This window comes from Podarcis filfolensis (genome assembly GCF_964270895.1).
Source record: "Podarcis filfolensis genome assembly, chromosome: 9".
In the NCBI taxonomy this organism is placed as follows: Eukaryota; Metazoa; Chordata; class Lepidosauria; order Squamata; family Lacertidae; genus Podarcis; species Podarcis filfolensis.
This window is the reverse complement of record NC_139610.1, coordinates 38,103,311-38,128,420: the sequence shown is the minus strand read 5'-3', so window position 1 is coordinate 38,128,420 and position 25,110 is coordinate 38,103,311. Positions and strand designations below refer to the sequence as shown.

The following is a 25,110-nucleotide window of genomic DNA, read 5'->3' as shown; positions in this document are numbered from 1 at the left end:
TGGGCCTGCTAAATGTGAAATCATATAAACAATGTGAGCAAATAAAGTGCTATTGATGCCGACTATTTTGCAAAGGGGACAATAAGCATGAAAATCAAGATAATACAATGTATCAGTTTCACGGACACCATATATTAGAAACAGAGAATTGACATGGTGTTTTAATTTGGTGGATAAAATACTTTTGCTTGCCTCAAAGAAACCCAAGTTTATTTTCAATAACACTCAGAACCTATTCATGTTCGCCATCTGAGACGCGTTCCCAAGAAAAAGTAGCAGACCATCTTGCTGCTAAATGGGCTTCCTATGGCATAAGAAGCAATTTTGTTAATATTGGAGATGGTTACAGAAGGTATGCAAAACGCTTTTCCGCACCAAGATCAAATTCACATTTTTCTATCAATTGCTTGCCCTTGGCAAGTAGTCTTGGGAAGCTGCTGATGAAAGAGAAACAGGATACAGAGTCTCCTCTTACTGTCCTTGCCTCTTAGTTCTATTCGTCAAATTTACTGCAAAGAGCCTATCAGCATAGCTTGGAGAAGAAAATGCCTCTGCGGCTACCCTCATCTCTTTACATAGGCCCCAGCCTTGAAGATATCAGTAGGATTTGAACTAAACTGAAGCCTGTCATCAAACTCCGTGTAGTTACAGATTCTTGGCAGTTTTTCTTCTTCAGGATGTTTTAACCATCTGTACAAACAACCCAAAACCTGACTGTAAAAGGTCTTGGGGTATTGTTAAAGTAGAAAAGAAAGAAAAGAACTCATGGTGTGAAAGTCTGAAAACATGAATTTTATATTAGCCCAATATTTAGAGTCACGCAGATCCCTAAGATAGTAACAATTGCTTCTCCATTCCTGTCAATAGAAAGGGCCTCCCAATATGGTTATTTCCTAGAGGCTGTGGAACTTTGCTGTGTACACACAGCTTCCTGTGGCAACAAATGTCCCACTGGCATGCATATTTCTATGGTGCTACCAAATATTTATAGGGCATGTATGCAAATGCTCCGTAGAGACATGGCTTGGCAGCAGTAAATGTGAAAATGCTCTAGATATCTTAGTTGATTACAAGCCAGAAGAGATTAGGAGCCAGCACTGCAATGCAGCTGCTGGAAAGGCTAATGCAATATTTGGCTGCATGAGCAAAAGCATAGTGTCCAGACCATGAAAAACAATACTTCCACTCTATTCTTCACTGGACAGGTCACATATAGAGTACTGTGTCCAGTTCCAGGCACATTGTTTTAAGGAGGACATTGACAAACCAGAACATCCAAAGGAGAAGAACCAGGGTGGTGCAGTTTGACAGAAGATGATAAAGAGCAGATACGATAGCTCATCAGATATTGTAAGGGCTACCATGGCAAGCAGTACGCTCTCCCTTGCTGGAGCTGTTTTAAGCAAATGCTGAACAGCAGTATGTGTTTTTGTGCATTGTTTAGAGACTAATTAAGTACTATATAAATTGTCAAAATACATCCTGTATTGCAGATCCTGTCCAAGGTTGGACTACATGACTGCCTAGGTCCTTTCCAAATTCCAAGTATCTTCCATGTCCATTTCCAGACACCATCTTAAGCAGAGATCATTGGCCTTTGTGGGCTCAGTGAAACAGAGATGAGTAGATTACACTTTTTCCAGTTATACCAAATAGATGAGGAACTTGCTTCTGTGGAACCTCTCTCTTTAGTTTGTGTAGCCCTTTTGAACATCCGACCACCTTAGCAAAGTTTTCGAGTTGAATTATTTCTGGGCACCAGCGATTCGTTTTGCTATGCCAAACCAGCCTTTCTCAACCTTGGGTCCCCAGATGTTCTTGAACTACAGCTCCCATAATTCCTGACCACCAGCCATGCTGACAACTCCTTCTTTGTAGCCTGCATAATTCAGCACTTGGCTTTGGCAGTCGTTAAACCCTATGCTTAAAGTCTGTGCTTAACACTTATTTCCAGCTATCTTTAATTTACAGACTAGTCTTCCTGAATTTTCTGGCAGTTGACACTACTACCATTTTTTTACCATTCGGAAGAAGTGTCCCAGGGGTTGATTACTCCAATGTGGGCACATATGGAAATCTGTTTTGCAAAATGAATTATCCCTGGGAGGATATTTCTCAAAATGAGAGTTTTGGAATAAAACAAGCACCATACTTACATGTCCTGAAGCTGCACTGATGGACCTAGACAGTTTTGTGGACAGAGCCCAGAATTGGCAAGCCATGAATCCCAGGAGCATAGTTTGCCTGTCCATCATGGGTTTTCCCTACCAGAAACCACCAGGTCAACACATTGACTATTTTCCATTGAAGCTATTTTAGCTATCATTCCCCATCTAAGTCAGTTTGAATTACATTTTTAAATAAAAAATATTATTTTCTTAAACAATTTAATAATCTTTACTTCCACCAGGAAAACATTTGCTGCCATATCATCATAGAACAGTTTTGTACTTTTATGGACAGTGACATTTTTTTGAACTCTTTATAAACTTCTATTGCTCAGCAGTACTGCTCCTGCATCCCAGTCTCAACAAATGTATGCCTGTATAACCTGAGCAGTACTACTCTCTTCTGCCTATCTCTCTCCTCTTAAATGCTTGCTGGCCAAGATCCAGCAGACTCTCCTGCCATCCTATGAGGAAGAGACAGATCCCAGTAAGTTTTTTAGGAGATAGAAAGATTATTGGTCTCATATCACAGTCTCATCTTGGGAAATGATGCTAACATATTTTAGCATTCTCCACTTAGCGAAGTCTTTCTAATAACTTGGGTGTTTGTGAACATATTCAGATCTCTAGATCCAACTCAATTACAGTTTAAATTTGGTTGGGTAAAGAGGAATTGCAAAGCGGGGGAAGATGACCCCCCCCAAGTCACAAGGTTTTCAATTTGAGTAATTCCAGTGTGACTGTGGTTGTCCTCTATGACCAATCAAAGCATGCCTGACCCACATTTCGGCATTTGTATATGCCAAGAAATCAAACTTAAACGATATTTAATCATCATATACGATGATGATGAGATTCCTGATGTATGTAATGAGGAAGCCAATAACAAAAACCGATTTCTACAGTATGGAATGGACTCTTCAGACTCACATTGAATATGAACTTAATAAACAATGAATGAAATCTTTGTAAATAGTTATTTAAGTATGTACTCTTGCCTGATTTACTGCTTATCAATTGGTGGTATAATTTTATTGAGCTTTACTACCATTGTGTCCCAGTTTGTGATCACACAATGAAAGGTGAGTAACATATTTATTTATGAAGTAAAAGAAATATACTATTCCCAAAACAATGCTCAATGGGGGGTACTCCTTGTAAGTGCATTTAGGGCTGCAGCTTTAAATACTAGCACAGAACTTTCAAACTCTTATATTCAGAGTCTTAAGATTTTTCAAAGCATGCAATGCAAATGTTAGAAATGGCAAAGCAGGCAATTTATGTTATTTATTTACTTTAACATATATCTCCCATGTGTGACCACACTCCAGCAATCAGTTATTAACTCAGTCAAGAAGATGCTGAACACTGGAATTCAAGCAAGAGATATATACCTGATTCAGGACTGGTGGGCCTTTCAGAAAAGAATAGCAATCATAGTTCAGCTTTGAATGTATGGGACTCATTTAAAGACTATAATAAGAAGCAAATTACCTCTGTGGCATCAGCTAAAAAGGACAGCTGAATGACAGATTAGAAGAGACAGAAAAGGAAATGAAGGAGTTGGAAGCTAAATAAGCAAGGTCTGAAGACCAAAAAGGAGAGGATCAAGTTACTGGAATTAAGAAAAGAATGCAATTTTCCAATTATATATGAAGCAAGACTTTTCTGCATAGTCATAGGGGGATAACAAATCCAGCAAAATAAAAGCCCACTCCAAACTGAATTACAATGAAGTTGTCTCTATGGCACTTATTCTGATTCCTATAGAATATGCTTTATTGTTAGAAGTCTCATCCAAAGGCCAATAAATCTATGGAAAGACTCTGCACCAACTGCATTTCTGTTCTCACTGCACTGAGGAAAAACCTCTTGATGTTGTGTTTGAAACCTATTTTGATGCAAGGTGGCATGATAAAAGTGCACATGGCTACCATATGCAATTTTATTTGGGGGGCAAAGGTGGGTTGTTATTATTAGTGGAGACCCTATTCTAGATGACTCCCAGTTGGGCACTTTCTGTATCAGTATACATACAGGGGTCACATCCATGCTATAAATTCAAAGGACTCTTATACCATTTTAACAATCCTGGGTTCCTCCAAAGAATCTTGGAGGGACCTGCAGTTTTGTCAAAGGTGCTTGAAATACAGTGGTACCTCTGGTTACATACACTTCAGGTTACATATGCTTCAGGTTACAGACTCCTCTAACCCAGAAATAGTACCTCGGGTTAAGAACTTTGCTTCAGGATGAGAACAGATATCATGCAGTGGCGGTGCAGCAGCAGCAGGAGGCCCCATTAGTTAAAGTGGTGCTTCAGGTTAAGAACAGTTTCAGGTTAAGAATGGACCTCCGGAACGAATTAAATACTTAACCCGAGGTACCACTGTAGTAGCTCTGTAAGGGGTCTTCTAACAACTCTTTAACCACCTTTCCCATGATTCTTTGGGGGAGCCATGACTGTTAACAGGGGTGTTCAAAATATATGGCACTGGTGCGACCTGGGGAGTGTAGCGATGTGGAACCTGCAGTCCTCCAAATGTTGCTGGATTCCCATCAGCCCCAGCCAGCCTGGCCAATAGTCAAGGATGATGGGAGCTGTAGTTCAACATCTGGAGGGTCAGAGGTTCCCCATCTCTACAATAGTAAACAGGGACATAAATTAAATATTAAAGGACTCTGGTGTATTAAAAATTAGATTGAGACTACAGTTCTTTCCCTCTGAATGTCTGCTTGCATTTGAAAAATGAACCAAGTGCGCTCACCTCTCTTGGTGCGGCGATGTTGTTGGATGGAAGAGGCTTCACTGGGCAGTGCCCTTCCTGATAGGTGGAGGGGGCATATGCCCCCACCGCCTATCAGGAGCTGGATCTTAGCTTGCACCCTGCACTGGCGAATGTGGATGCAGGCTGGGACGTGGGCGGAGTCAGGGGCAGAGCCAATGGAGCAGACAGTGGGCTTCCCTCGGATCTGCCCCCTGCCCATTTAAGCAGCCCACACCTGGGGCACGACCTGTGTGTTCCTGCACTGGGTCCCCCCCATCCCCTCCACCCACAGTTTACGCTGATAGGCCACGGTGTGGCCACGGTGGTTGTCTTTCCTACGGGGCCAGGTAGGAATTTGCCCACCAGGCTAATTGGCACTGACCCGGTGGTTCTGCCTACCTCATAGCAATTCGTCACAACTGGTTGAGCATTGGGGCAATCCCTTGTTTCCAACGGAAGGGAGGTTGTAGCCCCCGCCTGCCCCTCCAAACGCTGGGGTATCCCATTAAAGGGATCCTGGGGGAGTGGCCATGTCTGCATGCCCAGGGGGGCCAGGGCCAAAGGCACTCCCCCAGACAACAGTCCCTGTGGGGGTCACCCTATTTGATTTAAGTCTTAGGAACCCCAGCGTCACTTCTGTGTAGTGTGGTGTAGTGGTTAAGAGCGGTAGATTCGTAATATGGGGAACCGGGTTTGCGTCTCCGCTCCTCCACATGCAGCTGCTGGGTGACCTTGGGCCAGTCACACTTCTTTGAAGTCTCTCAGCCCCACTCACCTCACAGAGTGTTTGTTGTGGGGGAGGAAGGGAAAGGAGAATGTTAGCCGCTTTGAGACTCCTTCGGGTAGTGATAAAGCGGGATATCAAATCCAAACTCTTCTTCTTCTTCTTTTTCTGGCAGCTGGGCCGGAAGTATTAAGATTGCCCCATGCCCAAGCCAAACCTTTTTCATCTGTAGTCAATAAAGCTGTGGCCTGTTTTTACCCAAAACCCAGTCTGACTGGTTTCTTATTTATATGGGTTAGGGTATGGGAAGTCTGATGCCTTGTCCTGCAAGAGATTCTTGCTAAATCATAAGGAAATCCACTCCAATCTTGGCATACAAATGTGCACACACACTCACATTTTTCTGTGTTAGATTCCAGGTTCTTGATGTCTCTTCTTCTGAAACACATTCCCTGCTGTTTTATATCCACTACACTGAGGGGAATCATTTCAGTGTTGCCAATTACATCACTGGTACTCTGTTTCTTCCAGGTGCTGCGTATGGGCTGAATCCAAGTCCTCCTGCAGCCTTTTTGTCCTGGCAGGGTTGGTTCAAGCCACAACACTATTCTGTTCTTTGATTTGAATCAATCTTCAAGTTTCTCTGAGAGAAGATTCTGGAGAAATGTGGCCATTTAGCCTTTAAAGATGCAGCAAGTTTAGGTTTAAGAAAGTTTATGTAAAACATATTTTTCTATATTACTTCTTTAAAAAATCAGTGAAGACATTTCCTCAAAACAAAAGACAGATTCTTTACTCTGAACAGGCAGAACCCCCTAAACCTGGAGTAAGGAAGCCCGGCTCGGTTCAGAGCATTCTGACAAGGGAAGAGATAATTACTATGAACATTCTGCTACACAAACTTTTGCAAGGGGAGAAGAAGGATGCAATGCACTCATGTTTTGCAGCACATGAACTTACTAAACAAACCCCTACCAAACAAAACCTAAATGTTTATGGTCAATAAGATATGCACAGGAATAAGTAATCAGTGAGTGGCTATTGCAGTAGTAGTTGATTCTACAGCCATCACCTAGAGGGTTTACACTCTTGGTGTAAGACCAGCACAAAATGCTGCTAACAATTCATGTGTCAAAAATGAGTCTGAAACCTTCTCATTTTCCTATCTTATCCTTAACAGGCGAAATTCAACTAAGTTTTGCTCAGAGTAGATGCATTAAAATTAATGACTAAGTAGGTCCATTAATTTCAATGGCTCCACTGTGAGTAAAATTTAGTTGAAACACCACCCAACAGATTTATTTTTATGGTGTATATTTTTGTGAGGCAGAGCTCATGTATTAGACGCATAAAATATCACTTGAATTAGGTTAATATATTAGAAAAGAAGAAAATGAAAAATGTATATTTTTAATTGAGGCCAAAAGGATAAGCAGTGTAAAATAAATAAAAGAAAAGCTGTATGTATGCCACTGTACTAAGCAGAGCACTGTGAAATACTCATTCAGTTTGGAAACCAATTTGCACATCGGATGAAGTGGGTTCTGGCCCACAAAAGCCTTTGCTGCAATAAATTACTGAGTCTCTAAGTGCCACATGTACATTATACTGCAAGCAACTCTTTGAAAATGACAGTGCATTTAAATCTGAAATGCAATAAATGCAGCTAAATTCTTTATTTGAAGCAGAACACAACTTATTTAGGTTTAGAATTTATCCTATATAGGCTATATATAGGGAAATCCCTGTGGTTATTGGCAGTGCTCTAGAAAAGGTTCACCCTACCTATGTCCTTTAGGAATTAACAAAATGTGCAGCACAAGCCTACATAGGCTAGCTATGAATTAAAGTTTGGCATATTCACAGGCTCACTTCACTGCCTTAGACATAACCAACTTTCTCTAGATCAGCGATATGTTTTTCTTTGTGCAAAAAAAATATTATGACCAATAGATCACATTTTCTATTCATTTGGCCCTGAATTACACAACTATAATTCACTGGCTGTTAAGCAAGTCAATTCAGAGTGGCAACCCGCCAAAAACCCCAGCAAACCATCTTATTTTATAGTTTTTGCACTTTGGGCTTAATATATTTTTCCACTAACAAATCCTGCTCCTCCATCACTAGTATATACTGATCTTTTCTCTCTCTCTCCACTGATCAGACAATAGACTTTTTCAGGCAAGTGAAAACTAAACTCACAATAACTTAAACAAATTACATTGTTTACACAGAGAATAAAAAAGTGAGGTGAAAAGAGCTGACATATGATTTACTGCAGACTCTTTCCTTGTATATTCACATTTTTCAGTCCAGCCACACATGAGACAGAAATACATCTGCTTAATGTAGTTCACAGTTTTGGACACAGAATTAGTAAATATATATATTAAAAAGAAAAATGAAATAAAAAAAACCTTGACGGAACAAAGTTTCTTAAGTCTGATTATCCCATGCAGAGTGTGGCATATATTTGCTAAAAAGGGGGGAATCGGCTTACAGCTAATGTTTTCAAAAAGGAATGCAACAATGACAACTAGATTCAAAGTCAGGAGGCAGACTGCAAGGGGCACCAATGCCTTGTTGGCCGATACAGAAAATGGCCACTTTGTGATGAAGATGACTGGATAAGTCCATTGTTTAGTGTACTATCACCTGCAAATACTAATCTAGAACATCTACTTGAAAGGGGGAACAACGAACCTTTAGCCTTGTCGTATCAGTTTTCCACCCTATTCTATAAATCAGATTTTTGAGGATCACAGCATGGTAATTCTGGGAAACAAAAAGAGCATGGGTGAAATCACTCACTGATTCCTGACAAACGTGCCTGGATATGACAATGGCATATGATGTTCTATTGACATCTTCTGTATACAAGAACTGGTTTGTTTCTGGTTTCATCCTCATGTGTTCACACGACAGAGAAAATCTCGGGGACAGATCGCTGTGCATCCACACTGGTATTCAGAATGCAAAAAGGGAGACAATGATAGTGGAAAAGAGAGGTGCAAAACCCAAGGTGCTGGGATAAGATTTGTTCATTTAAAAGTTCCAACAACATCTTAGGTGTCTAGTGAGTTTCTAGCACTTGTCACCACTGACTGTTTACAGATGGAAGGTTTATTTTATTTTATTATTTATTTCAACAATGTACGTACAGCTGAGCAGCTGTGCAGTCTCTAAGCAGTGTACTATCAAGTAACAAAAGATTTTAAAAAATTAAAAATATATATGCTGAAAATAACTATAAAAATCAGAGGAAAATGACTGCTAAAATGAAAAGGTCTTAGGACTGCAGATCCCATGATAGCGGATGCCAGCCGTGCAGTTAATTAAGGATAATCTGGGAGTAATTATCCTTGCAAGGCCCCCTCCCCGGGTCGGGGAGCTTTCACTAGCAAATCGTCCGATGGAATGTGGGGGCAGGGACGCAGAGGGCACAGCACTGCATATATTGGAAACCCCCCAACGCGGTCACCATGAGCGGAGGTACTTTTCTTTCTTTTAAGATGGATCTGAATTTGGACTTAAAAAACAGACATGCTCTAAAGGAGAAAGATAACCTGCTAAATGAATCAACTGAGTGCCAAGGTTTTGATCTGGAGCGGACTCTTGTTGTAATTGGATTGCTATGTAAGTGAAGGGGAAGCTTTTGTTCTCTTTTTACATTGTATTTGCTTTGCTATGATTTGGCAAGCCTTCACTGAAGAATTAATTAATTACTAATGGAATAAAATTACTAATGAATTACAACTATATATAGAATGCAAGAGGTATTCAACAAGAACTATAATTTTCTTTACGGAGTACTGGAAAGAATAGACTGTGTGAAATACTGTGATGATTTGTGACATTGCCTACTAAAGAGGGCTCTGATTTATTTACGATTTTGGCGAGACACCAGCTTGTTAATAGATTGGAAAGGACTAAAGGAGATAAATGCTGGAAGTAAGCCAGGAGTCACGGCCAGATGCTGGAAAACTTTTGGTTTTGGAAAGGCAAAATGGAAGCTGTGGTGTAATGAGAATTAAGTCCTCGAGGGAGGGGCGATGTTGAAGAGGATTGATTGATTACAACATGGAGGAAAAGAAGAATGTAAACAAATATTTCACACAGAAAACTACAAAAAATAAATTCCCTTTGCAAGTTAATGGATATGGATTTGCTAAATACGAACGAAAGTCATCACACCAGCGGCTGTTAAAATAAAGGATCAAGAGCGGAATTGTTGTATTTGGACTAATTAAGAGAAATGGTGCAGGACCAAGGAATAACATCAACTCCTGATAGCCGGAACATGAGAAGTCATAAAAAAATGTTGAATTCGGAACTGATTAATTGGCTCTTTTGTTTGTATTATGATTTGGTATGGTATTAATGTGGATTGGATTGTTATTAATGAAAAATTAATAAAAAATATTAAAAAATAAAAAATGAAATGAAAAGGTCTTCAGCAAGCCTTAGAAGTAATGAGGTCTAGAAGAAATGATCAAAATGCATCAGGCATCTATAAAATGGTTGCATTTTTAAAAATAAATAAATCCATGTCCAAGCACCTAGGTTTCCTCCCCCTTCTCTTTTTTTGGGGTGGTGGTGGTGGTTAGAACATGTCTCTAGAAATCAAATTGCTAAATAATCTACAGAGGGTGATTATTTCAGTATGGCACATTCCAGCTGTGCAGAGATCTTCCAATGGTAGCTACTAGGTGACCTAAACTACATATATATGTGTATTTAAAAGAGTAGGTCTGGGGATAAGCTGTGACTGGAACCAGGCCTTGCTTAGAAATGCAAAATGTGTCAATTCTCTAAAATCAGTTTCCAATCAGGAGAATTCAGGACCATCTTCCTCTCTTACCTCTCTTCCTCAACTGCTTCCTTTAGTAGGGCTGGGTCAGGAAATGCCCAGAAATCCAAAGCCCTGGACATCCTTACGGTTTAGTATCTTTTGTACATTAAAACCAAGAAAAATAAAAACTAAGTTTTCACAGTAGAAAAAATATAAAAATTATATTTAAAATACTGTTACATTATTTAGTTATGCAATTATACAAGTCACTGCCATGACTTTACATTTTTGGTTATACTTTGTTATATACATGTATGTATTTTGCAAACACAGAATTCATAAATTAACATTGCCCATTTCCTTTCTTTTGTTTGGTATGCTTTCATATCATGGGAAAACAACTCTGCTATGTGAGGGAACTAGTGTGGCAGATCTTGATAAGTTTTCAGGCTTCCTATAGCAAGTCAGAAGTTAGAGCAAAAGGTCCTGGCTATAATCCAATAAACCACACAAGTAGATGGATCCCACTGTGGGTATGGAAAGCAAAGAACCATGAGTACAAGCCAGTGTATCCCTAAAAGCCAGAAAATCCTGGCTGCACTCAGATATCAGATAAATGTCACTCTGTCACTTTTCAAAGAGGTCCAAGGGAATGTAGAATTGCACAGGTCAGGGGCCTGAAAGAAGGCACTCCAGCGACACCGAATACTTCTTTCAGACAATCTCAGTGTAAACTGCATTGGAGATTCACTGAAATCAAAGGCAAAAATACCAGATGCAGTAGTCATTCTACATCCACTAGGAATGTATCTTTGATTTGTCTTGCCATTCCGAATCTCTGTGATTCTACCATTTACTTCCAGTGTTATCTGGAAACAATGTTAATTCCGCTTTTTTATTCCTCCAGCTTTTAGTGGTGTCACTTCTACACAGAAGTAAAGAGGATCAAGATATTTTGAACCTTGAGCACAGTCATTCAGAATAAGCAATCATTAAATGTGAGCCCAGAGGGTCAGTCTAGCAAGCATTTTATCCATTGCTTGTTCTAGATGAGACTGGGGGCGGGGAACCAAACCTTTGTAGGGCCTTTTCGTATTCACAAAAGGCCAATTCTAACTTATCCTGGTTTCATTTGAGGTAATGTAAACGAAGGTGCAAAAACATTTACTTATATACTGAAGCAAAAGAAAGCTGTAAAAATATTGGTAACTATATGCTGATTTGATACAACAAATATGCACACTCCGAAATGTGTGCGTGTCTGTAAATATACTTCTACATGCACTGAATATTACGTAGCACCAACTTTTTTCTTTTCTTTACTGCAGCTGAAGTGTGCTTGGCTCAGGTATCAAGAGTAGTTTGGGGGAAGGGACAAAAATGGCAATGCCTGTTGTGCCTTACTAGCAGCACCAGAGCACATGTTAGACCAGCTAAAATAGCAACTCTGTATGCTGCATGGACATCCAGCAAGTTCTACACATCCTCAACTATTCACCTGAGTTTAAGAGTAAGCATTGCGTGAAACTTCTGTTCCACCAGTGATTTCCCCCTAGATGTCTAGAACATACAGAACACAAACAGCTAATATAGGTAAGTTCATAATGAATGATCAAGGAAGTCCCTAACCGATCTGGAGTACATCCTGCAGTGAATTAATTAGGCAGGTAAAATGTTTAACTTGTAAAAAATATTTTTTTCTCCCTCTTACAGATATAGACATGACATGCAATGCTCATTAAGGAATATGGCAAAAACATTTAGCCAAACGTTCATGTAACACTTTAAGTCAATGATAAATAATCTATACTTGAACTTCTTCATCTGCTGAAAGTTCACACTTTGCCCCACCAGGGCATATCCCCTTCAGGTTAGGATGGGAGGCCACTGGAGATGCTGTCGGGGTCTGCGTGGTAAGCAGAGACAGAGAAGGTGAAAAACTGGGAGTCATAGCAGATGGAGGATACCTCAGGTGATGGATGAGGGGTGAGCGGGGGTATTTCTTAAATGCCTGACCAGGCAACAGATTTGGAATTCGCGGGGGGACTGTCTTTAAACCAGGCTGAGCTACAGAAGTAATTAGAGGAGGAGGAAAGATGAAAGATTTCTTCTCCTTAGGAAAGCTATGCATTTTTAAGCTTTCATCCTCCAGTTCGGCAATATCACTGAACACGGATGCGAGAGGCTTAAATCTGGGTTCCCAATTAAGCAAGTAATCCCAGTTATAGCTGCCTCTGAGATCCTCATCAGAGTCAACTAGGGTAGCAAGAGATCCATAATGGGAGTTCTGATCATCAGGTATGAAGATATATTCTCTTGTGATGTCTGTCATGATGTCTTTTTCCTTCATCCCCAGGTTGTGAAGTGTTTTGGACAGCATTTGATTGCAAGCATACTTTGCATCACATTCTCTTCCCTCTCCTCCACTTCCATCTTGGAAAGGGTGGGCAGCTTCTATGCTTTGAGAAATGGCCATGACATCAGTCTCCTCAGACTGACACGAAAGCTGGTCAGAGTCTCTAGGAATTCCTGAGTCGGGTATACGTGAGCCTCGGTCACTTAAAGCTGATCCGGAACCCTTCCTGCAGGGATGCTCATTGATCCTCTTTATTTCCTCATCTTCTGCAGTTTCTCCTTCTGCAGAGCCATGTCCGCTGGAGTCTGAATGTCTACAATGGTTGCCCATGTCCCTTCTCTCTCTGATGCCTACCAAACTTAGCCACTCCGCTATGGTGCCTACTGGAAGGTTACCGGTTGCATGGATTTGGGATTTCCGGACGTCTTTAGGAGCACTATTCTCATGGTCTAATTTCAAATCAGCAGATGAGGGACATGGCATCTCTTTCTTCATGCTGGAGTTTGCAGTGTCTTTTCGCCTGAATCTAACAATAAGCACAGCAAGACTGATGGCCAGAAACAGGAATGCTACAGTAGAAGCGGCGATGCTAATGGACACTGTTTCCACCGGCAACATGGAATAAGTCTCTGGAGCTTTAGAGACGTTCACCAGAATTGTGCACGTGCTAGACTTCGAGTCCAGCTTTGGGCTATGAGCTTTTACAAGCAGTTCAAGAGTATCGCCTGCTCTCTTCATGCCGATTCTCTTCCTGTGGAAAGGTCTGGTCAAGTAGAGGGCCCCACTGCTGTGGTTCACAGAAAAGAAGGGCGACTGTTTTAGCAAAGTGTAGTGAACAACACCATCCAATCCTCCATCATAATCTGATGCTGCGACTTTGCCAATCAACTGCCCTGCTTCATTCCTTTCAGGGAAATCAAAAAAATATTGGTCTTGGTTAAAGACAGGGTCAAATTCATCTGCCCCCTCGACCTCCACTTGAACGGTGATAGTGGCTGTTGAGTCGCTTCTGTCTTTGGCCTGAGCTATGAAGCAATACTTGTCCTGGTCTTCAAAATCAAGCACCTGCTTGGTGCGGATCTCTCCTGTCAGAGGATCTATGAAAAACATGTCATGATCTCCAGGAGTTCCATGACCAGATAAACATGATGACTGGATGGAATACGAAAGGTGACCATAGGGGCCGGTATCAAAATCCAGTGCAGAAATTCTGCAGACGAAAGAAAAAGCAGGCAGATTTTCATGGATTCTGCAGTCCTGGGTGGGAAATACAAATACTGGGACGTAATCGTTAGCATCAAGGATGCTGATAAAAACTACAGCGAAGGCCACATTTTTTATGCCAACTCCTCCATCAGAAGCTTGAATGGTCAGACTGAAATTCATTGTTTCTTCATAATCCAAAGCTCTGACAAGGTCAAGGGAGCCGGTTTTCCCATCTAAACGGAAGTGCCCCTTGTCATTTCCAGAGGTGATACTGTACGTGATGTCTCCATTAGGTCCAGCATCGCAATCACTAGCTGAGACAGCAGTAACATGACTGCCTACAGGGAAATTTTCCCTGACATGAACTTTATACTCCAAACTGGTAAATATAGGTGGGTTATCATTAATATCCAAAACAGTGATTGACACTGTAGCTGTGGCGTTTAAAGGAGGAGTCCCACGGTCAGATACAAGAATTAACAACTGGTAAGATGAACTGCTCTCGCGATCTAGAATGCTCCTCAACACAAGATTTCCAGTCAGTTTACTTGGAGATTCTGGCCCAACGATGCATTTTTCCACCTGGAACTTATTACCACCATTACCACCAATAATGGCATATTCAACATAGGTGCTGTCATGTGTCCTGTCATTGTCAATAGCTGAGAATGTTAGCAGCATCTCTCCAACAGAGACATTTTCACTGATACTGAGATTATACGATGGCACAGTAAATTGAGGGATGTAATTATTCACATCCTGGATCTGTATGAGCACTGAAGCAACAGCAGTCAAAGCAGGATTCCCACTGTCACTGGCTTCTACATGGAGTCGAATAACTGGATTCTTTTCCTGGTATGTCACTGTCTTAACCAGATATAGTGAGCCTAAAATAAAGTTTTAGAAAAACACATTTCAAAACAAACTTTCAGTAATAGAAGCATAATGGTTCAGTTAAAATCCCCCCTCCAGCATTTCCTAAAAGAAACAGTCATCATTTGAAATGATTTTAAGGCAACAATCCTATACCCAACTGGGAGTAAACCACAAGAGTTTAAAACAATAGCAACATGTCACCTAATTCTGCAAGGCTGAACATTTTCTTTTCCAGTTGGAGCATACCTAGGCTATAGCGTAGTTGTTCCCAAACTTTCTTCCCCGTGGATCTCTTCAAAATTACTGAGGGTCTTGGCAGGCCATTTAATATTTTTCCTGCTCACTGTAGCAATTGTAATCCACTGTGCTAAGTACTGTATGAATCTGAACTGTACTTTTATTGTTTCTTTTATTTCTTATACTTTTTTATTGTATTACAATTTTAATTTCATAGAAATTCAAGTTGTAATACAATAAAATACAATATAAAAAATAAGAGAAACAATAAAACTAGATTTCAAAATCAATATGAACATTTAACACGATGGATGTGCTGTCTGCCATCTTTAATTACAAATCCACAGACGTGCCAGGGACCAGAGTTTGGAAAACCCTGCTCTAGTGGGCTTCCCAAAAAATATCTGTAAATTCTTTTGCAAAATTATTAAATGTGGCAGATCTCTTTATTCTTTATATTTCTGGAAAATCCTGTTTCTACTTGAATGCCTAAAGGTATGCTGTAATTTAATGTTTTTCTTGTTTGAACTCTTGAAGTAAGTAATAGCATGGCATGTTCAACAAACAGGTAAATAAACAGACTGCTAGATGCTCATTACATGCCCTCTGTTCATCACTTAAATCTTCCCATTACCCGCTCTCTCAGTGCTGTCAATGCAATTGTATTGCAGATATGGATGACAATTTTGGCTGTGTTTGATGTGTGGATAACAAGAAGCTTCAATAGGCATTCCAGACAAAGCACATCATATTGTATGTTCCACACTGCAAATTATTAAACATACAACGAACTCACCATTTTGTGGATCAACAGAAAATTCATCAGAGGGGGGAAGAATTCTGTAGGTTAGCTTTCCATTGTACTCTGAATCTCTGTCTGTGGCATAGACAGTCAAAAGAGCAGTAGCTACAGGCCTACGTTCGGGTATCATCACCTGAAAGGGGGTGGGGAAAGTCCACAGCATCTCAAGGTCACATGAAGAGATGTCTTCACAACAAAAGCTTTAAATTACTTAAAGTTTCTTTTCTTACCTGATATGCATCCTGAGTAAATACTGGTGGGTTGTCATTAATATCAGATATAAATATCAGAAGTTGTTCTGTAGTTGCGTGCACAGAATCGGAAACTCTGACCAACAGTTCAAGCTGAGTGATTTCTTCAAAATCTAATGCTTTCACCAATGTGATTGTTCCATGGCATTGGTCAATTGCAAATTTCATTCCAGGATTTCCATTCTCAGCAAAACTGTAGTGAAGGGATGGTCCTAGGTCCGCATCATCTGCCAATACTTGCATCACCAGGGAGCCAAGTGGAGCATCTACAACCATCATATTTAAGAGTAAGACTTATTTATCACTGTTGTTCTTGGAAGCCCTCCAGAAATTTTCATCAACAAACTATATTTATACCCCCAAAAAAACCATAGTTGCCAGAAATCTTAGGAATATTTTAAGGGTAAGGTTAAAGATAATGTGGATGACAGTACTAAACTGTGTACATGCTGTTAAATCCTCTAGAAAAGTTTTGCAAGAATCCCATCCCCACACTGCAAATAAGAAAACAGATTTGCTCAAGAAAAATATTGGCATAATCTTCATTGACTTCATAAAATAACAGTTTAAAAGGTGGCTTATTATCTAAATGTTTAGGTTGTGAACTGCCCTGACATCTATGGATATACAGTGATATACAAATTTAATAAATACAGTGGTGCCTCGCAAGACGAAATTAATTCGTTCCGCAAGTTTTCTCTTCTTGCGAGTTTTTCGTCTTGCGAAGCACGGTTTCCCATAGGAATGCATTGAAAATCAATTAATGCGTTCCTATGGAGACCGCTTGCCAGGCTGGCGGTGCGGAGAAGGGCTTTTCTCCCTACCGCAAGCCTTCAGGACAGGTCCGGGAACAGAGGGGAAGGCGCGCAGCGCTTCTCCTCTGTTCCCGGGGCTTGCGGTGGGAGGAGGGTTTTTCCTCCCCACCGCCAACATTCAGAACAGCATTCTGAATGTTGGCGGTGGGGAGGAAAGCCCTCCTCCCACCGCAAGCCTTCAGGACAGGTCCGGGAACAGAGGGGAAGGCGCACAGCGCTTCTCCTCTGTTCCCGGGGCTTGCGGTGGGAGGAGGGTTTTTCCTCCCCACCGCCAACATTCAGAACAGCATTCTGAATGTTGGCGGTGGGAAGGAAAACCCTCCTCCCACCGCAAGTCTTCAGGACAGCCATCCGAAGGCTGGCGCGGGGAGAAGGTCTCTCCGCCCCACCGCCAGCCTTCGGAGGAGCCTTCCGTAGCCTGGCGGCGGGAGGAGGTCTCTACACCCCACCGCCAGCCTTCGGAGGAGGTCCGAGGACAGTGGGGAAGACGCACTGCGCTTCCCCGCTGTCCTGGAGATTTCCCTATGGGCTTTCATCTTGCGAAGGAAGCCCATAGGGAAATTCGTCTTGCGAAGCACATCGAAAAACGGAAAACCCTTTCGTCTAGCGGGTTTTTCGTCTTGCGAGGCGTTCGTCTTGCGGGGCACCACTGTAATAATAATACATGCTAGCTCTTCCCAGCCTTTTTGTATTTAGACTACTCAAAGCTATTTCAGGGCAGGGCACACATCTCTTCCCTTTGCAATCTTGGTCACAGGAAATGAAAAGCCAGACCTTTAACAATATACTGACAACACAAATACTCCCATGTATGTTTGGTGTTCATATGAGACCACTATTAAAAGGAAGAAAAGGGAACTAGTAGGAATGAAAAGCCAAAAAGAAGAAGAAGAGGAAGTTAATAGCTTACTGGATGGAACTACTCTCTTCTTATGTCAGGAGTTATTTTGGAAGAATATAATTTTGTCCAGATGTTTCAAAACTGGTCCTTGTTTGACGCCTGAGTACAGTAATGAATATCTGGCATGCAAATTGCAGATTTTAAGGTCTAAAGTTCATCTCCCAGTCGATTGACAATTTTCATCCAGGTGTGTTCTTCAAGGTCAATTTGCCTGAGTGAAACTATAATTCTGGAGGAATAGCTACATAAACCAGATACGGATAAGCCAAGCTATTTCTGGATTATTGGCAACCCCATGTCTGGCTGGTGGGTGGCAAATGCATAAATGTTTTCCACTTCTGGGAGTGACATGCATCACCGCTGTGAGTGAAAAATCAAAACATAGGAAGAAATCTCAAAATGGACTTTATTTTTTATGGCTGATGTGTCATAACTCCTTCTCGTGCTGCTCTTTAATGGCAGCAGTTCCAAGTCACATAGAAACTGTCCTTCTCTCAGTTCCCCAAAGTGGAGATGGTGGCATGGGGAGCCATAAGAAAGAGCCATTCCATGTGACCTCAAACATGTGATAGAAAAAGAGGCCCTTGGAATAGCTACTGTGCCACAAAATGTAACATCAGAAGAAGGACGAAGCACTGGAACAAAATTGCTGAACATTCCAACACAAGCCAACAACTTCAGTTGATTCACTGTGAAGTTACTTAACTTTCATAACACAAGTGCTACTTTAGTCAATAACAATAGAATTGAAAAGTTAACTGTTGGGAACTCTGGCTTAAGAACTGTGTTTCTTTCTCCAAAAGGGAAATAGAAATTGAAAATAAATCTTAGGAATTTGACATCTGAACCTCGCAGCAGGGTCTTTTACCAATGTTTTGAGATTTAATGCACCAGACGGCATTCTTTTATATGCTGTTTTTAAGTTGCTCACAAATATAAGCTTCCCAGCCAGCAGAAATATGCCGCAGAATATGTACTACTCATAAAAAAAAAAATCCCATCTGAGAAATTTTCCCCTATTTATTACAAAGGCATAAAAAGACAGTGGCCCCATTTGCACAGAACTCTAAACCATGGCTTAACATGACAAACTGCAGTGTACCCCAGGATCAAATGCTCCTCCCTCCCGTCTCATTCTATGGCATGGCCGCAAGTTCAAATTCTGATTCTAATTTTGGTTGACCACATCTTGTGATACTTCTGAGCCTTACCATGTGGTTAATTGTAACTATGGTTTGTTAAAACTATGGCATGAAGTTGACTTTCAATAAACCATAGCTACGTGACATGCTGTGGTTAGTTTAAAACATAAGAGAAAGTCCTTGTATGAGAGGGAGGGGAGGGGAAAACGTGTGAGCACAAAGCTCCCTGTGGTTTATTCATGTAAGCATGAGCTAGCATTTTCTAACTAGGTGCCCTACAGATGTTTTGGAGTATGACTCCAATTATTCCTGACCATCCCAGCTGCCTGTAGTCCAACCATCTGAAGGGCACTGGGTTGGGGAAAGCTGCAGTAAACTATGGTTTAGCAGGATTAGGTCCAAACCAGCACAATCGCTTTGCTTGGTGTTTGCCATTCTTACTTTCAGGGAGTTCAACGATGCCAAACGGCTGGAGAGTTGGAGCATTGTCATTGATATCCACAACTTGTATCTCTATTGTGCTTGTAGCAGATAGCCTGGGAGTTCCTCTGTCAGCAGCTTGCACAACTAACCTGTTAAAAAGAGAGCGTCAAAAACATGTTCCGTATTTGTAAACCATGACTTTACATCTAATTAAAAGTTACACCAAAAATGATAAACTATTTCCAAAATTATCCTTCTGAAAATGGGGTGGGGTGGGGGAGAAACCTTGAAACTTTAATTTTTATCATTTACATGACGCTTCTTTTTAACATGTGAGGAAGGGATTCAGTTCAAGAATGAGAGAGGGTTAAACAGGAACTAGAACAAAAGGAGAAGGACTCAGGGCTGGCATTAACGCTTCACGGATGTCATGTGTTTTACATATTGTAAATAGGTTTAAATTGGTAAGCAGTATTTTTCTCTATCTCCCTTTGGAAGTATGTATTTTGTAGTGAATGTCATTATAATCCACTTCAAAGCTTGGGAAAGGGCGGAATATACATTTGTTAAATAAATATGCAGAATTCATCTTCTCTTTCATCTCTGACACAATAACTTCCTTTCAAAAGTGACAAACAGCATTGTTTCCCATTATTCACATGACGGCGCTGAACACAAAAAGCTGCAATTGGATAAGTGGAGTCTAATGCCATTCATCTACCACACCAGTTCTGCTCTTGAGTTTTTGTGGCTTCCAAATTGTCAGAACACATTACTTGAATTACAGACTTGCATTCAAAGTTTGTAAACATACATAATTTCATATTTTGTCTAGAACATATATCAAGAAGGTACACATGGAGATATTTACTAAAATAATCGGTTTCTTAAGTTTCAGTGTGCAAACACACACACACACACACACACACACATCCACACACACCAACTTTCATTTAAAAAAAACAACCAACGTTATATTCAAGGCATTTAAATTTAAGCTTCTGTCAGCAGTTCCCTCTGAAGCTCTTAACATTTAACATTTCCACCCAAGTTTATTGTGTAGGTGAAAGAGGAGATCATTTGAACTTTGAAAAAGCAAAGTTCATAGCCCTATTGAATATTTTCCAATACAATAATGCACACTCACACTACAAAGAGCTTATAACATCCTACTCTCAGCAGCCAGGAGCATCATAGCTAGAAACTGGAGGGACTTGTCAGGAGTAAACATGGACCACTGGTAGCAAACAGTATAGGACGCAGCCTTACTAGAAAACCTAACCAACAAACTGAAACTAAATTAAAGGAAGACAAATTAAAGGAGGACACCTTCACCCGTGTGCTTCCCCTTCATTACATAAACAGCCCAACAAGATAACAACAAGAACCCACTGACAGCATATGAATTGATATGGCTAACTTGACCCAACAACCCCTTCCTCCCTTCCACCCCACACAAACAAAACTCACACCAGCTATAGATCTTGTATTTGTTATAAACAAACCTATATGATGGAATGTCTTCACGGTCTAGGATTGCATTTGTTGATATAATTCCTTGTGCTGAATCAATAAGAAATGCTTCATTTGTGTTGCCAGATAAAATGGAATATTCAATTTCTCCGTTAAGTCCAGCGTCATCGTCTGTCGCGTAGATCTGTATGGAGAGAAAACCCATCCTTATGCTAAGGCACTTAGCTCTACATGCTGGAGTAGAAATGGATATCGGATGCACATGTGGCGCTTGCTGCAGTTTGTTTGTGTTGCAACTTTGCTTCTATTGGCCGAACGTATTATTTTCCCACGTATGTGACAATAGGTGCATGTAGAGTTCAGAAGGTGTTGGATTACAGCCAATGAAACTTATTCTCAGTGTGGGATAATCCATACATGGGTCAATGTTCCCTCATCCTTAAGGCTGCTGCAATGTCATATGCAGTAGCTTGCCTTGCATATGGGGAAGGATCTGAATACTTAGAACAGCAGGGAAAATTACAAGTGTTGGTAGTGAGTGTGTGCATGGAGTCCCATGGCTTCCTAAATGCTGGTTCCAGTTTTGAATTCAAGTAAGACCCATGTTTTCTCATATATGTTCCTCATATGGCTTTCTTGATTTTGTAGCGACCACAGTTGTTTTTATTGCTCCTTGTTGCAGATCAGTGCTGCATACTTCAGAACTGAAATTTACATTCATTTTCTTTACAAGATCTACATTTCCTCTTTTTGTCCCACCAAGATGAGCGCTCTCCCTCTCTCCTCTTGCCCAAAAAGAGACAGAATGTTCAGCCACCAGGGACTCCTTCGAGAAAGGATGCATTAAAAAATTGAGAGGAGTAACCCAAAATAGGTATTTCAAATGGTCCTGTCAATCTGTAGAGTTTGGTTAGATAAATTAACTGGTTTGTAATGACTGGTTTGTAATGATGATAAAAGTGGACGAAAAAAAATACATTAAGAAGGGAAACTTCAGACAAATATAGTTTAAACATGTTTGAGGTTACCTGCATGATGTATGTGTTGTAGACTTGACCTTCCCACACTGATGTTTTGAAATAGTTTTGCTCAAATTGAGGTGCATTATCATTCACATCCTGTATAAATACTGTCACCCCACACACCGCTGAAGTTAAGCCATTTCCAGCTAAGACTGCAAAATGTACTTTTTTCCTCACTTCATAGTCAAGAAATTCAGCTCGTTTTACTGTGATGTCACCTGTTTTGTTTGATGAAATCAAACAGATGTCTGTTATATATTCAGGAATATACATACATAGTTAAAACAGCAGTGCATTCTACATTAAAAATAAGTAAACAAGGTAAAGAAATTTGTGAATGAAAGAGAAGACAACTGCATGCCTGATTATCTATTTTAACCACTTTAAATTGTAGATCTAGAGTTTCTTCCTTCACTTCAATCACCCACTAAAAAGTGCAGAAAAAATGAAAACCATAATGGCAATTTGGCAAAAAGCAATTTTTATTCTTTATTTTTTAGAGAATCTTAATAAAAGCAATCTAACCAAGCAATCTACATTAAAGTGGGACTGCATCTGCTTTTTATTAGTCCAATTCAGGATCCACAGCAGCCAAAGAAAGGCTAGTGGAAGACGTCCAGATGAGGGCTGGTGGCACACACTTGTCTTGGTGAATTCTTACTACCCCAGAAGCCAACATTTACAAGGCAGGACAATCCTACCCTTCTGCCACAAATATTTGTCTATGCCACTACCAATGCAATGGGTACAGTTTAGAGCTCTCTCTGTGAAGGAGGCTGCGTTTAAAAGGCCTAATTAATGACCCACTGCCAGTTTTTCTGATGTCTTATTTTATCATTTGCACGTTCTTTTCTATATTACCCTTGCATCAAGATTGCATAATGGGTATTTGAAGAAAACTCCTTATTTATGTACTGCATTTATTCCAGCATGATATTCAAGGTGGTATACAAAGGACTCCCATCTGGGAAATGGACCAAACCCAGTCCTGCTAAGCTTCTGCAAAACCTGTCATGCTTCCAGCGGTTCTCAACCTGTGGGTCCCCAGATGTTGTTGGACTACAACTCCCATCATCCCTGAGCTCTGGCCTTGCTAGCTAGGGGTGATGGGAGTTGTAGTTCAACAACATCTGGGGACCCACAGGTTGAGAGAGGCTGCTTTAGACCATAACCTTGGACCCAGGTATCATACTCTACAGCTACTGATGTTTCCACTAGCCAACATCTGCAGCATGAATTTTGTATGTGACCTGGCTTTTAGGCCTACTTCTCACCATGGTAATAAAACTATGGGCTGTGCCACATCAGACTACAGGTGAGAGAAGGAACAGAACTGATAGGGAACTGTGCATCATAACAAGAATTTTTACATCTCCCTCTTTGTCTGTCACAGTGAAAACAACGAGGAGTCTTAACACTTTGTTCTTCTTTGTATCAATGGTTGGGTCCACAGTTCCCTTCTATCAGCACCCCCTGAACACAGTTATGTTCCTGGTGCTTGTATGCTGGCATGGGTAGGGGAGGTGGGAAACAACTTTTCCGAAGTCCTCTCTCCTCCTCGGCTAAATGACACTGGGAGCTGCCAAGGAATGGGAGAATTGGCAAGAGTTACTTCCCTCCTCCAACTAGTGGGACTCCCTCCACTGGATGAAATGCCTCCCATGGACGGAATGACTCTTTCTGTCTGCAGTAGGTGAAGTCTAGATTCAACCACATTAATTTTTTATCTTTTCATAAAAGTATCAAAAACTGTGCATTGTTGGAACTTACACAGCATCTGGTTTGCAACTTGCTGACAAGTTTACTTCCTGGAGCAATCAAACGGAGAACTGGGGCTGGATAGCTTGATCTTACTCTAATAAGCAGAGGCTTCCTAAAGGAACATCCTAAAAAAGCAGAGTACTTATAAAGAACCCCGATAAACCTTACCACTAAGTTCTGCCAGCTGAAATGCAAGAATGGACTTAGGATTTCTGTGGCCGTGCCTCTTCTCTCCCACCTCCCCTGAAAAACCACTTGGATGCTGGGGGCTGTTAGGAGTGTTCTACTCTTGTGTAGGACCCTGGTAGAGACACACGCCTGACTGGCATGATCTCTCCCTCCTGGTCGGTCATTTGGGAGCTTCAAAAGCTTTCTCCAACCTGAACATCACAGCGACTGATGCACACTTACGGATCTGCAGAGTATTTGCAGTTTGTGTAACAGAACCAATAGCACAGCATTTTGGCTAATCTACGTTTATTTACATATAATACACTCGGAGCATTCTGACTTCGCTCGTTCTCATCAGACTTCAGAGAGAGAACAAAGGACAATAGTCCCACTTCACGGAACACAGTAACACAAACATCCTGTCTGTCACTTCCCACACTGTGGAATGAAAACATACACTGACATGTGGTAGACAACAATCCTATGACTGCAGACACGGGGAATGAATCTCCAACAGGGGCTTCCCTGTGCTGGATTGCAGGCACAGCAGTATCCTGGTCAAGAAGAATTCAGTTATGTTCCTATAGTACACATGCTGGTACCCTGGTGCCACATGCTAATCAAGGCTTTACTGCACAGCAAAGTACAGGATGAGGCTGTATATGCATGCAAATAGTGGCACTGAGCACCTATAAGCTTCCATCTCTCTAATCATGCCTCAGAATCATCCCAATGGAAATGGATCTTGGGTTGGCTATGATTATTCTGCCAGCACAAGTAAACATTGTGTACACACAGAGAGACAGACATATAGCTTGACTCTCCTCTATTAACAATCCAGTTGTTGAAAACATCTTATGTAAACGTTCCCAAATGCGTACTTGATTGAGATTAAATGAGACAGTCATGTTAATAAAATAATTGATTATTAAAAACATACTTGAGGTTTAACTAAGCAGTAGATCTCTTTCCACAGCCAGAAGGAAGTTCTTTTCAGCTATCAGATGGTATTCATTTAGCACACAGCGACTTTACTCATAAAACCTAGCCAGTGGATGGTTTATGTAAAAATCTTTTAAAAATACATACTTTTATGTTTCAATGGATTTTCCACAAATATACAAAAATGTTTACAGCCCTTTTCACATCCATATTTGCAACACTGTTGAAGTTAAATATGAAAAATGTCACATTAAAGCTGGCTAATTAAAATTGATGT

At 40.8% G+C, this 25,110-nt stretch overlaps 1 protein-coding gene across 2 annotated transcripts in view; it reads right to left on the bottom strand.

Moving 5' to 3' along the window:
* Positions 1 to 10,648: 10,648 nt before the first annotated feature.
* Positions 10,649 to 25,110, bottom strand: part of DCHS2 (dachsous cadherin-related 2) — a 103,410-nt gene continuing 88,948 nt past the window's right edge. For both annotated transcript variants that reach the window (XM_083630906.1, XM_083630907.1), the window contains 6 exons: positions 21,966 to 22,177; positions 20,970 to 21,121; positions 19,483 to 19,613; positions 16,163 to 16,449; positions 15,927 to 16,065; positions 10,649 to 14,904 (listed from right to left, as the gene is read on the bottom strand). In XM_083630906.1, the coding sequence (XP_083487032.1) occupies positions 12,260 to 14,904; positions 15,927 to 16,065; positions 16,163 to 16,449; positions 19,483 to 19,613; positions 20,970 to 21,121; positions 21,966 to 22,177 (3,566 nt within the window). In that variant the 3' untranslated portion in view covers positions 10,649 to 12,259. The remainder of the gene's footprint in view (positions 14,905 to 15,926; positions 16,066 to 16,162; positions 16,450 to 19,482; positions 19,614 to 20,969; positions 21,122 to 21,965; positions 22,178 to 25,110) is intronic.